The following is a 15,010-nucleotide window of genomic DNA, read 5'->3' as shown; positions in this document are numbered from 1 at the left end:
GGAGTTGAAAAGTCGTTCAGAACAAATGAAAAGAACATTGGGTTTTGTTGCCATCCTCTCCTTCATGCCGTATTCCCCGTAAGATTTTTCCCCTTTCCGAATTGCAGGCTTTTAACTCAGCCCAGAAAGTGCCTGATAAACCAGCCAACGGCCTGAAATGGGCCTAATTGCACATGCATGCTAGGATCCATTCATATGGTTGAAAGCAAGAAAGGTTTGGAAGTTTGGACCCAGCCCTATTGAGATATGGAAAAATTACCTAGGACCCATCAAACCGCTTCAGCCAGTTTATTGTTTATTAAAACAAGAAAAGCTCTTCCTGATGAGGTCTTATTTTAATGATTAAGGAGAGGTTTTAAATCTAAGTGCGACATATATGCATGTTTCAAAATGTTGGACGTTAAAACTCTCAAGGCGACAAAGAACTTGTTGATTATAAAAAAAAAAAAAAAAAAAACACAACTGAAATCTATGTTGTTGCATGTCAAATTTTCAGAAAGTAATTTGATTTGGGGAAGAATATCCCCAAATATTTCATCCAACCCAATTAAAAAGGTGGATTAATAGCATATATTCAAATACCAAATTATGGTAATGCGACTTAAGCATTTTTTTTCTTCAATACAGAATGTTAACAATGATATCCATAGCACCATAAACTGACAATCTAGAAGACGGTAGAGATACAATTCCTAGTAAACATATATAGTACGCAATTTATAACCATCTTAGAAAAAACCTACCAGTGAATCGGAGATTTCCCTTCTCATAATTCACAAACTGAGCCTCAATTTGCGGTCTCAAAGTCGATAGATTAAATAAGTGCCATTTAAACTGTTAAATCTTGAGGTTTAAGAAAAAAAAATCCGGCTGCCATTAGTGAGTGCCTGAGTGGAGACCACCAGTAGTAGTGTTTATCTTCCTCGCAATAAGGCTTTCTCTGCGGTGTCCATTTCTTCAAGAATCCTAGCCTTTCTCTTTGCTGGGATTGGTGCAGTTGGGCCAAAGCTAACATAATGCCCAGAAACAGCATTCAATGCTGAGTAAATATCACGGAAAGAAACTCTACCCAGCAAAGCTTTCTCTCTTCTGTACTTAGCCACCCAAGAATTCGATGTCTCTCTAAGGGCAGCCACAGCAGAAGCAACGTTGGGATCATTCTTGTCCATACCGATGGTGCTTCTCACTTTGTTGATCACTTCAGCAGTCTCCTTCACGTACTCCTCATCCGGGGCAGCAACTGCCGGTGTCACTGGCAGAAGCCCTGCAAGAGACAGAGTTGCTGTGGTGGTGGCAGCAGCAAGAGACAAGAAGTGGCGCCGTAAGGGTTGTTGTCGCGGTGGAGGAGACGCTGTTTGAGCGGCGGGGGTGGCTTTGGATTTGATGGGAAGGAGGGGTTTGAGTTTGGAAGTTGGGGTTAGCAGTGTGGGGGAGGCCATGGCTTTGGTTGGGGTGGAAGTGGAAAGGGAATATGTGTTGGTGTTTGCAGTTTGAGGAGAGAATTGGGTTTGAGCCAGGTGGGGTTTGAGCCTTATCTAAACTTTCGTTTTACGGATGAGAATTAAGAAAAGAACCAATGATATCCTAGATATAAATCCACCAACCTCCAAGCGGCAAGAGATTTGAGGCTTAATTTCGTGCAAGTGTTTTAAGTTTTGACCATTTCTCAAAAAAAAAAAAAAAAAAGCATGGAAATATCTTTCCCTTGATTTATTTTGCCATTGGCAATCATCAGGTTGACTGCTGGGAGTCGTAAAGACACTTTAATTGCTAAAATTTGAATTTAGCTAGAAGTCTTAAAAAAGCATAGTAGTACAAGCGAAAAATTCATAGCACTGTCCTTTTGGTTGTGCTTTAGGACGTAAATTTATTTAAATTTTGATTTTAATTGAATTAATTTATTTAATTGATTAATTTAATTAATTGATTAGTTATTGAATTAATTTTGATTAATTATTAAAAATAATTTTAAATTTTTTTTTATTTTTATTAACCAATTTCAAAACACTAATTAATTAAAATATAATAAATTTATAGACATAATTAAAATATATGAAATTATCCATTTTATTACAAGTTATTAAAGTTTTTAATTTAATAGTTTAGCATTTAAATATTTTTATTAAATGAATTTATTTAATTTGTTTTTAATATAAGAAATTGAAAAATAAAATAAAATAAATTTTATTTTATTTTATTATTTGATTAATTAAAAAATTAATTAACTTAATTTTAATCAATTAATTTTTAAAATTAAAAATTTTGATTTTATTAACAAAGATAACATAATTTAATTAATTCAATTTCAAATTAATCTTGGTGTTACAATATTTGAGAAGAGTAGTATAAAATTTGGGTTCTCGCTCTTCTTTTTAAATCTTTTCGTACATAACCCCCCCCCCCCTCTTCGGGCCCCCAATGTAGTACCCGTTACTTGATTATGTTCCATCCAGGATCAAACTGGCCACTTTCTACAAAGGCTGGAGCCTAATTTCTTTCTCTAAGATCATTTCAACTTTTAAGCGGGCTTCAAAGAAAGATGATGGGATGAGGCCTAAAAGAGGGCCTTCTACCAAGGGCCGAGCATTTGTTTGGTTAAAATAAAAAAACCAAACCAAATCAACATTTGATTTCGATTGGTTTGTTTGAAACTTAAAAATTTTGGTTTGCTTTCAAAACCAAACCAAATTAAAAGTTTGGTTTTCTATAATTTTGAAACCAATTCAAATTAAAAATAAATAATATAATGATATTTATATTTATATAAATATTTTATTATTTTATTTGTATAAATTTTTAATACATTAATATTTTTATCTAAAAAATATATAAGCTCTCTTTAATTTAGGGTTTCATTTGAAAAGTTAATCATATGCTAAGATTTTAACTCTAATTTGTTCTCCAAAATCAATATCCTTGCACTCTATCATTTTTTTTTCTTAAAATGAATAACTAATATTCATTTGAAAAGAATCCTCTTCAAGTCTCAATATTGATTCGTTTTTGTTTGCTAGTAATTGAGTATATATGTATATATATATATATATATATTAATTAACAACATTTTTGTAGCTTACTTTTACGTGGTGTATATCATTCTTTCTTTTCTGTCTCATTCTGTGTACAGGTTCAATTCTATAATCTTTTTCTTTACCCATAGTTGGTTCTTTGTGTTGGGAATATTGACTCAAATCCCATAAGAGATTTGTTTGAGATTTGTTAGAGATTTGTTTGGGATTTGTCAGATATTGCTTGATGGACAAGATGACTTACAAGAGAAGAATTCTAAAAGGAAATGGATTCTTAATAGGCAAGTTTGATTTACAAGAGAAGAATTCTAAGATTAGAAGGATTCTTAATGGGTAAGTTTGTATGGTTATAAATAGGTGAAGTCTCTACAGTGTTAGGTATGAGAAAAAGATGTAAGAGAGTTGTAGGATTTTGTGGGATAGACACCCCATAGGAGTATTAAGGCTCTACATCTTATGGGTGTGTATGTTTGTTTGTGAGTGGACTAGAGGAGATTGAGAGGGTTCACATAGGTATGATGTATGGGAGCATATGGGTATGTGTTTGGTTATGTTGAAAGGGTGCACAAGGGTTTGGGTTTGTGTTTATTTGGGTTGAAAATACTCCATAGGACTAGAGGAGATTGAGAGTGTCTTATGAGTATTGATTGTTGAGTGAGGTTGATGATTTGATGTAAGTTTGTAATTCTCTACAACTAGTGGATCTTTTTTCTCATCCGTGGATGTAGGTCAGTTGGACCGAACCACTTTAAATTATTGTCTCTTGTGTGTTTGATTTATTATTTGATTTCGCTTCCGCTGGTGTGATTGGATTGAAGGCTTTTAGCCCAACAAATGGTATCAGAGCTGTGGTGATCCCCAACAAATGGTATCAGAGCTGTTGTGTTCCCCAACAAGTGATATCAGAGCTGAAGGTTCGAAATGTGAGAAGAGTTAAAGATTCAAGATGTGAAAAGAGCTGAAGGTTCGAGACATGGGAAGAGTTGACAGTTCGAGATATGGGAAGAGCTTGGTTTGAGATATGAGAAAAAGTAAGCTTAGAAGAGCTCGATTCAAGAGAAGAGTTCGAGTTCAAGTTTTGAAGATTGGTTTGTATGAAGCGTGAAGACACAAGAGAAGAGAAGATGATTGTAAGACTTCCATTGCAGGTGGAGCCAAGCATGTCTAGCATAGAGACAGATGATTGATGGAATTTGAGTCAAGGTGGAGATTGTTGGGAATATTGACTCAAATCCCATAAGAGATTTGTTTGAGATTTGTTAGAGATTTATTTGAGATTTGTCAGATATTGCTTGATGGACAAGATGACTTACAAGAGAAGAATTCTAAAAGGAAATGGATTCTTAATAGGCAAGTTTGATTTACAGGAGAAGAATTCTAAGATGAGAAGGATTCTTAATGGGTAAGTTTGTATGGTTATAAATAGGTGAAGTCTCTACAGTGTTAGGTATGAGAAAAAGATGTAAGAGAGTTGTAGGGTTTTGTGGGATAGACACCCCATAGGAGTATTAGGGCTCTACATCTTATGGGTGTGTATGTTTGCTTGTGAGTGGACTAGAGGAGATTGAGAGGGTTCACATAGGTATGATGTATGGGAGCATATGGGTATGTGTTTGGTTATGTTGAAAGGGTGCACAAAGGTTTGGGTTTGTATTTATTTGGGTTGAAAATACTCCATAGGACTAGAGGAGATTGAGAGTGTCTTATGAGTATTGATTGTTGAGTGAGGTTGATGATTTGATATAAGTTTGTAATTCTCTACAACTAGTGGATCTTATTTCTCATCCGTGGATGTAGGTCAGTTGGATCGAACCACGTTAAATTATTGTCTCTTGTGTGTTTGATTTATTGTTTGATTTCGCTTCCGTTGGTGCTATTGGATTAGAAGCTTTTAGCCCAACACTTTGCTATCTCAAACTGCATGAATAAAATTTATTTAAATGGATAAGATTCATTATTTACAGTACACTCTCTAATTAAATTTTAGATAATATTGTTTTTGTTTTCATATTTTAATTTACATTGTTAGAACGTCAAACCAAATAAGAAATTAAATCAAACTAAATTATTTCGGTTTGGTTTAGTTTTTTTATAATTTAGATTGGTTTGGATTCAAAATTTTATAAATCAAAATATTTTGGTTTGGATTGATTTTCCTTAAAACCAATGCTCCTATTGGCTTACTTTAAAGGTAGGAGAGCCCCATGCGCTATTGAAGCCGCAATAAAGAGTAGACACTGGGAATTAATTAGCGAAAAGGTCATCTTCACTGTTTGAAAATCAGTGTAAAGTTTTTATTATTTTATTTAAAGATAATAAATGTATTTTTAATTAAATTTATGATTACTATTTGTTTAAATGATTTTTATATTTTAATTAATTTTTATATTTAATTTAGAATCATTAAATTTTCACAATAAATTTAATTAAAATTACATTATTCACTTTTGAATAGAATAGTGAAAACTTTCACTGATTTTAAAACAATGATGCTAATCTTTTCTCAATTAATAATAGCAAAATCGATGTTTTAATTGGTAACCCATCAATCATAATAATAATAATAATATAATAATAATAATAATATATTATTATTATTATTATTATTATTATTATTAGAATGAATTTTTACAATTTGTAGTGGTATAGGATAATCCATAGTCTTTTAAGTTTTAACCAAAAGGAGAAATAAAAATGTATTTTACCTCAATATTTTCCTTTCAGAACATTTCATCTATAATCTTTTTTATTATAATATTACAATTATCTTACAATTTATTCAATCAAAATAAAAAATTATATAGAAATCCATTATTTATAACTGTAAATTTTGTATAAAATTTTGAAAATTCTTATACAATTTTAAATTATGATTAATTAATTATTTTTTCCTCCCACTTATCTTGTCCGTACATTTTATTTTTCTCAAAGAATACAATGTTTAAAAAAATAGAGAAAAAACTTTTAATGTGCAAAGTAAGCTAAAATAAAGGATAGAGGTGAATTTGCTATTTTACTGTAAGTCAATGTCGAATTTTGTCAGTGAACTTTTAATTTTGTTGATTTTTTAACATCAATGATAAAAAGGATGGAAATTTACCATTTTCGTTAACAAAGTATTCTGTGATATATTTTAGTTTAATTAATTTTTGTCCTAAAATCAGTTAAATTAAAAGAGTTAAATATATGGTTTTTGTATTATATATTTTCTATTATTTTTATGCTTAAAAGAATAAAATTTATAATTAGATATTCGAATTTTTATTTTGTCATACATTTTGATACTTTAGACTAACATTATTAGTGAAGTTACTGATGTCACCTAAATACCTAATAAAATTATAATGTGTCAAAAACATTAATTATTAGTCACATATATTAAAATTTTCAACAAGTAAATTGCTATTAATTGGTGATTTTAATAATTTAATAAAATTAGCTAAGGAGTTTAGTTCTAATACAAAACAAGTACGAAAACCTAAATAATATAATATGATCACCTATGTATGAATTTTGCACATTTTATTAGGTTTGTGTAATTTTGGTTGTGTTTGTTGGTTGTGTAGGCCTTTGGCCAATAAACCTTTAATGGGAAGGTTTTTACAATTTCAATAATATTTGGCTAAAGTCTCCTCTTTACTTTTAATTAATGATATATACCCATTAAAAACCACCTGTAAGAGAATAACCAAGACGAAGACCTCATCTCTATTGAAGACTGATGTTTTTTTCACACATCAAATATTACTATCCAAATAGGTACGCAATTGAATTAAATTTGATGTTTTAATATTCACATATGGTTCTTGGGATTTATGATTAAGTTTATATATGATATAAGAGTTTCTTATGTGAAATTAGGATCCAAATTTATGATTTTTAAATTTTAATTTTGCATCAAATTAGTTTTTGGGCTAAATTTTATGATTGTCACAATCTAACCTTTTGATCTTGTTTTCTCAAAATTGATTTAGGACATTTATTTTTCTTTGTGAGAGGATAAAAACTATGTATGAAACGTTTTTTAATTTATCTTATAGAGAAAGAAATCAGGTTTTAAAGATTTGGGTTCAAGATTTAAACCAAATTCAAGATTTAATTAAGACTTTGATATTTTATGAGTTTTAATCCGAATTGACACTTGAATATTGTTACCCATGTGCTTTAAAATTGAAACATATGTTTTAATTATATGAAATTTGAGTTTTAATTAATCAATTGAGGAAAAACTATAAATGGGTTATGCTTGGGTTTTTATCCAAAAATTTTAGCTCAAATTGATGTTGATTCATTTTGTTATGATGCAATTTGAAGCATGATTTTGTAAATATATGTGTTAATTAAAGTTTGAAGCATTTAATTACATTAATACTTAAGGAAAGCATGAAAAATCAAAGAAAGAAAATCAAGTAATAAAAATGGGTCAAGAATGGCTATGAACGTAAAATTTTGTTCTCAAATTTATGGCAATTTATGTGTTTTTGATACATGTTATGGCATGGGTTTTGTAAATTCATATGTTAGTTGCATGTTTAAAAGTTTATTACAAAAGAAATCATCAAAATTGGCTTAAAAATTGAAATAGAACTAAATTGATTCAAATTAGTCAGTTCAACCCAGTTGAAACTAGAAGACAAATAGTGCTGAGTCATGATAGTGCTGGCTTGGCGAATAGTATTGAGCTAGCACAGTATTGAATCAGTGAATAGTACCAGAATCAAGAAATTGACCCATTTGGACTCATTTTGCATCCATTTTCGACGTTGTTTGTCTGTTAGTTTTGAAATTTTGTCACATTTATTTGTTATTTTATGAAAATTTTAAATGGCATTAAATATTTATTATATAATATTTTGCATGATTAAATAATTATTATATTTTGTGTACATGAATTCTGTTATTTTATTTTATAAAAAAAATATTTTGTCATGTTGAGAGTCTATTGAAGGTATATATTCTCCTTATATGATATTTAAGATTTACGTATTTTCAGCTTAAATTTTATATGCATAATTAAGTAAATTTAGTAAAATTTGTTTTTATTAATTTTTTGTTATCCATTTAAAATGCAACATGAACTATTTTGAAAGGTAAGTTAAGTTTGAACTCCATGAGATTTTGGTATAGCTAGTATCAAATTAGTAATTTATTTTACATTTTCTTTTGATTATTTGATAATATTAAATTATTATTTATATGAAATAATTAGAGTTTAAAATTGTTGCCTTAATTTATTTTTTCCCATGACTATGTTGACATTATGTATCATTGTTGATTTGTGAATTTTTTATTTTTTGTACATGATACATAAGAATAAAGTATTAAATAAAAATATTAAATTATCCATAAAATTCAAGACACTTTATTTGAATACAATAAATTACTTATTAATCTAGTTCAAGTATCTCACAAGAAAGGATCATACCTATAATGATCCATCGAGATACGTATTAATTATTTATGTCTCATACAAGAGCGATCAATTTTAAATGACCTAAAGAGATAAAATTATAATCAAGTATCCTAAAGAGATAAATCATAATCAAGTATCTCACGAGAAATGGTCAAGATGCATACAATTAGTTAGGTATGCAAACTAAAATTATAAGTAATCTAAATTTTTGGGTATGAGAAATATAACTGATTAATGTAGGTATTTGACTGCTAAAGTAGTTCACTCATTGAAATTCACACAATTTTCTCATGTACAAAAACAAAAGCATTTTTAAATTACCTTATATAATCGCATGTCAAAATGAAGTTATTGTCACTATCAGAAATCTTTTTAATACCAAGGGATTTTTATCAAAATAAATTTTTCGCTAGTAATTACTAACAGATTTTCGATAGTTTACCAATGAAAATTAAAAAAATTTAGATTTTTTTATCGACTAAATACCAACAAAATTTTTTGATGAAAAATAATTCATCGGTGTATCTCATAGGTGAAGTTGGTATGGGAAATGGGAATTTGGTACGGGATTTACTAATGGAAAACAATTCGTTGGTAGTCTGTCCCTAAAAAGTTTACTGGCCCACCTTTTTGTGGGTAAACAAATTTCAGTTAAAAAAATAATTTTTTTAAATTAAATTGGGAAGGAAAAAATTTTAATTACTGATAGATTTCATCAATAATCAATAGGTAAAAGTCAAAATTACTAACAAATTCCATCGTAATCCATCACTAAAACTTAAAAAATTTTGAATTATCAACGAAAATTTCGTTAAATCCAATAAATGTAAAAAATCCCCCCTTTATTTTCTTCCCCAACTCAAAAGTCCCTAGCTTTTAACTCTCCTTTCAACCTCTCTCATCATCGCTATTGGTGCCTCACCACCGTTGGTGCCACAAGTTAGTATGAGCATTACTATATTTTCAATGTCAATTGAATTCAATTGGAACCCATCAATTGTTGGTTTAATATAGTCATTTTTTATGGGTTAGCTCCTTACTCAGGTAATAAATTCTTTCTTTTTCTTGTTTTTCCTTTTTTTTAATGGTTTAGTTATAGGATGAAATCTTGGTTTCTGTTAATCTAAAGTAGACATTTTTATGGGTTTTGTTAATAATAAAGTTGTAGTAAATGACAAATTGCAAGTGGCATATGGGCAGACACTATAGGTAGCAAGTCGGTGTTAGGATTTAGGGCAGTTTAGTGGTCCATTGCTATAGTTCTTACCCTTTTGCTGCTCAACTTGGGTTGGCATTTCTCTTTGTCATTCGTGCTTTCATAGGAGTTGGTGAGGTTGGTTCTTTTATCGCTATTATTCTATCAAAAATTAATTAATTCATCAGCTTTATAGATTTAAGAATAGTTTAAAATTTTTTCTTAGTAATCTATAATTTTTTGTACAATATAAATAAGGCCAAGGTATTGGTCTAGTTTGATTTTGTTTTTAGGGTGTTACTATGCCTACCATGAACAGTATACTATCAAAATGGGTTCATGTTTCAAATATTTAATAATCATCCTAAATGTGGAAGTCTCAACATAAAACTTTGATATTAAGTTCCAAGTAAATTATTAAAGAAAAATGTCTAACACTATCCCCTCATGACTCATCAGTTGGCTAAGAATCTAGCATGAGTTCGAGTTTTATTATTTCTCATTTGGATGCTTTCAAGACATTTTCTCAAATTGCTAAAATCTACTATCTTTGTGCCTTGACTACGTTGTGGCTTGTTGTTGACCTTGTTTCACAAAATAATTTTTTTTCTATTTCCATGTTTTGAAACTTGAACTAAAGCACTCACAGCATTATTTTTTGATGCTCCTTCTAACAATTGTTAAAGTATAAATGTTTCTCCTACCTATCATATTATTAAGAAATTATTTTGTTATACATCTATAGGTCCTAAAGTTCAACCTCACAGAACTTGGGCTCTTTTGTGTTTTGCCCTGGCTTACAATGGCATTTTCTGCTGATCTTGGAAGGTGAATTGCAGATACATTTATGAGCAAAGGTTTATCTGTGATGATTATTTGCAAAGTATTATTAGTTTTCTTTTTCCTTATATAAATTCTGATAATGCCTATTTTGAGAATTTTTATTGTTCTTTCTTCTTTGATCATGCAAATTTCTCTAAATATGCTTTCTTTAAGAGTCATATATACATCTATCAAAAGTGATGCACATGATGAATTTTTTATTTCAATGAACTAACAACTTTGGTTTTGTTACATATTCAGTAATTTCTCTCGCATACCCATGTGTGTATGTATACATATGCTCATTCATCAGATAAACTTTGGTTCTATTTCTATAATGTTAGTTGAATTTTCTAGATCAAATAGTATGTTTAAGTTTATAGATTTGTTGTTACTATGTATTACAGATTATGAAATCAAGTAGATTGCTTGGCCCTACTTTTTTCCTAACTCAACTAAGCCATGTCAATTCTCCTGTTATGGTTGTTTTTTGTATAGCATGCAGTCAAGTTTGCTTCTTACAAAACTTCAAAACGTAAACTTAATATTGCTTTTGTTTTATTTATTTTACCTTTTTTTTTTTTCTCAAACTTCCACTTAAGCTAGCTTAGTTACTCTACCAACAGTTTTCATTTTATGGAGCTGATATACATGATGGGTTTGATCATATCCCTCTCTCCAATTTGTTCTTCATTTATCAGTCTTTTTTTATGTCAATAGCTTTAAACCTACTAAAAATTTAGATAGTTTGTAAATATTAAGTCCAAGTTGAGTCTTTTGTAAAATTCTTTTTCTGACCTATGTAAGTAGGGTTATGGTGAAACTCAAGTTGAAAATTTCCCCCATTGTGTAATTGAAATAAAAACAATCTGTTTGAATCAACTATATGTAATGGGTAAAGCTAATTTCAATTTTGTTTTCTTAAATAAGGAACAGATGTATTTTTATAGTCCAGCTTGCATTCGAACCATCAAGATATGACCCTCGATATTTTGTAAGTTTTAGTTCTTTAGCATTGGCAATCGATGCCTACAATTTATTCTTTAAGAGCATGCTTTGATACAAAAGAAGCCTACACTAATGGTTGGGGATATAATTTGTTTTGTTCCAAATAAGCTTCAGCCCTTTATAATAGTCAAAACCTACAAATATTTGTCTTGCATATATAAGTAGTTTCCTTTTACTTTCATCATGAATGCTTTGTCTTTTATGGTTCCATGTTTTGAAATTTTTTATGGAAAAGAATAGTATAAATGCCCTTCATGGTCAGGTTACAACTAGAACTCTTATCTTACAGGTATTTATTTTCTTGGAAACCATATCAGTTAAAAAAAATATTTACTTTAGTTGTGCATAGATACATAGCTAGTATGAAGTTCTAAACTATCATGGTTGGCAGGACTATGCTGTAGGTTTGTTGTCTGCCTTACTTCTAGTTCTAAGTGGCAGTTTTGGCATCCTTTAAAGAGTATTATCCTAACTAAATTGTAAATAAAAAATCTGTGATATCAGCTCTCTTTATATTTGTTTTTTTTTAATTAGACTTCATAAATAATTTTGTAAAATATTATTATATTGTTTTATAAATAAATGAAGTATTTTGTTTATTTATGTTTTGTACGTATATTTTAATATTCATACAATTACTTTAAAGACAAATTTAAAGAAACTAAAATAAATTGAAAAAAATATAAATAAAATATAATTAAATATGATTGAAAAATAAATATTACCAATGGAAATCATAATTATTATCGACAAAATTTTAATTATTATCAACAAAATTTTTGCAAAATTATTAATTAATTTTAAAAAAAGAATTATTAAAATAATATACTGAAAAATTACCAAAGAAATTTTTACTAATTGAAAATTTCATCCGTAAATTCTATCAATAATTACTGATGGAAAGGTATTACCAACTTACTACCAACGAAATTTTTTCATCGATAACTCTATCATTAAAAGTATTGTTGATGAAAAATTGACTTTTACCGATGGAAAATTCCATCGTTAAAAGTGATATTTTTAATAGTGTGTTCTGTAATTTTGAATGGAAATCAAGCATCATAGTTGAGGGAATATTGGTCTAAAAGGTTTGTATGCCCAAAAGGGCTAACCTTTTTAAAAACTAGAATATTTTCATATTAGCTTCATGTGCAAAGTACCTAATAGCATGTCACATTTTCTACCCAAAGGAGAGTTTGTGATGGTGAATTTAGATTTTTTAGTTTAATCACAAATAACACATCATAGACTAGTGTTATTTGTAAAGATTGTTACTTATATATAAAAGTTGCATTCTTTTCTCTTGAATATTATAGTTGATTTTGGTGATAAAGATTATGTAGCTCTAATTTAAAATGGTAAGGTGATTTATAGCTGTCATAACTATTGGTCCAGAGACTCAATTACTAGACATAAAAATGTAATAATCGTGAAAAACACGATGAGTCACCATCAATCTTTTTTAAGGTATGATTGATCACCCAAAAAATTATCTTTTAATAAAAAACAATAAAACATGGTTAAAATTTTATTAAAAGTTAATCTTGGTTTACAAAAATAGATCAAGTTTGGGAGTCAGTTACGTGTGAGAAATGATTAGCACTCCCATAACACCCACAAAATTGGTATCAATTAATTATACGCTGTTTATAATTCTAAATAAAAATGGTTTTTTATGAAATTTAATTATAATTCCCTTTGTTTGTAAGAAATAAAATTAGTTTTAAAAAAATATTTATTTAGGAATATTATAAAAATTTTCAAATTAAAAAAATACCTTCAAAGTCTTCGACATAAATGCAATATTCAAATATAATCTTTCCATTTAAGATTTATTATAACATTTCTCTAAAATAATAAAATAACTTCTTTTTAAATGATAATCATTGATGATTTTTCAACATCTAGGCAGAGCACCAATAATTATATTTTACGGAATACTATTTTAAATTTATTTGTTCAAAAAAATTTTTTAAGAAAACTTGTTATGTAAAAACAATGAAAATTAATATAATTAATATTAAACATCCATAACTAGAGCAAACAAACATATATATGCATTATAAATAAGTACATTAATCTAAAAATGAAACATATGCAAATGATAATCAAATGCAAATTTAATAATCAAATTTTCAAATATAAAGAGATCACCTGAACTTTTCAACATTTAGACAGAGTTTGGGTGCGACCTTTTTTTTTATATTTAAAATCTTGTCCTATTATTTTTATTATTTTGTATTTTTATAATCGTAGTTTTGACAAAACAAATTTATTTTGAGTAGTGGAAATGTATGAAAATTCTGAATAGAATAAAATTTCCTAAACATCCTAACATTTAGGCAGCATTTAGGAATAAATTACTTAATAAAGGTTTTCATGCAAATCTTTAAAAATTTAAAATTAGTTTAGGGTTTTGGGTAAGTTAAAATTTTATGAACTTCTCTAAAAATCTTCAACATCTTGACAGCTTTCAAAGTAAGCTCGTTTTTATAGTTCTTTAAAAAATAAATTTTTTATATTCTTATATATTTCGTATATATATTTTCTTTCTTTAAAATCATTATTATTATTATTATTATTGTTGTTGTTGTTGTTGTTATTGTTGTTGTTATTATTATTATTATGCATAAATTTAAAGTTCATGAAAAATAAAAATAAAATATAGAAAACATAGATTTAAATATGAAAGATTAAATTAAAACAAACATCGAAATCCAAACAATAAAGAAATTAAACTCACAATTAAACTAAAACATCATGGAAATATGTATATAGGCATGATTAAATTTAAATCTACATAAAAATGTACCTTTACTAGAAACTAACATTATATCTTATATTTGAAAGTTTCATTTATTATAGAATTTCAATTAAAAAGACAAACTTGGACTTAACCTTTTTAAAGCTTAAAAAAAAAAATAATGCAAAGGATTTGGCTTTCTTACCCACATCTTGGCTTCAATTTAAAAAAAAATTATTAAGCTCCAACTAGAAGTCTAGACTTAAAATAACCATAGACTTCCAAAAAAGTTCAAAGTTTTAGGTTTTCTCCTTTCCTTTTTACTTTCCATCTTTGTTTTGAAAAGTTTTTTGGTTTTTTTCAGGAAAAAATGAAAAAAAAATGGTTCCTTTTTTATAACGGTGGAGCCTAAAGATTTAAAAGTCAATCTTAGGATTTTTCATGGAGATAAAAAAAAAGTTAGAATGCTAAGCTTACTCGACCATATTTCATTCTACTTTCAAACCAGTTTTAGCTTTCTTAAACCCATTTTTTGAAGAGGCATTAGCTTCTTTTCTAAAAAAATAAATTTCTTTTTATTGTAGTTCAAAAAATTTACACCCTTATTGAAGAACTAAGCTCCATGGATTCTCATAACCAAAATTCTTAGGTTTTTTTCTTTTTCGAATCCAGTAAAGAAAATCAAGGAACATCTATACTTTAGTTTTCTTTGTCACAAACAAATAGTACCATTAATCTTACAACCTTGAAAAATGAGGGAGCTTTGATTTTTCATGTCAACAAACTATATGCAGGGGAAG

General features: G+C 28.3%; 1 protein-coding gene across 1 annotated transcript; it reads right to left on the bottom strand.

Annotated features, from left to right (window-relative positions):
* Positions 1–500: 500 nt before the first annotated feature.
* Positions 501–1,556, bottom strand: LOC111308441 (photosystem II repair protein PSB27-H1, chloroplastic-like). The gene has a single exon (XM_022906765.2). It carries the CDS (start codon positions 1,437–1,439, stop codon positions 915–917), a length of 525 nt encoding a protein of 174 aa, XP_022762500.1. The 5' UTR covers positions 1,440–1,556; the 3' UTR covers positions 501–914.
* Between the last annotated feature and the right edge of the window lie 13,454 nt (positions 1,557–15,010).

This window comes from Durio zibethinus, chromosome 2, assembly GCF_047325235.1.
Source record: "Durio zibethinus cultivar Kanyao isolate XHJ-2024 chromosome 2, ASM4732523v1, whole genome shotgun sequence".
NCBI classification, from domain to species: domain Eukaryota; kingdom Viridiplantae; phylum Streptophyta; class Magnoliopsida; order Malvales; family Malvaceae; genus Durio; species Durio zibethinus.
Note: the sequence above shows the minus strand (reverse complement) of the source record. Positions and strands in the feature narration are given on the sequence as shown.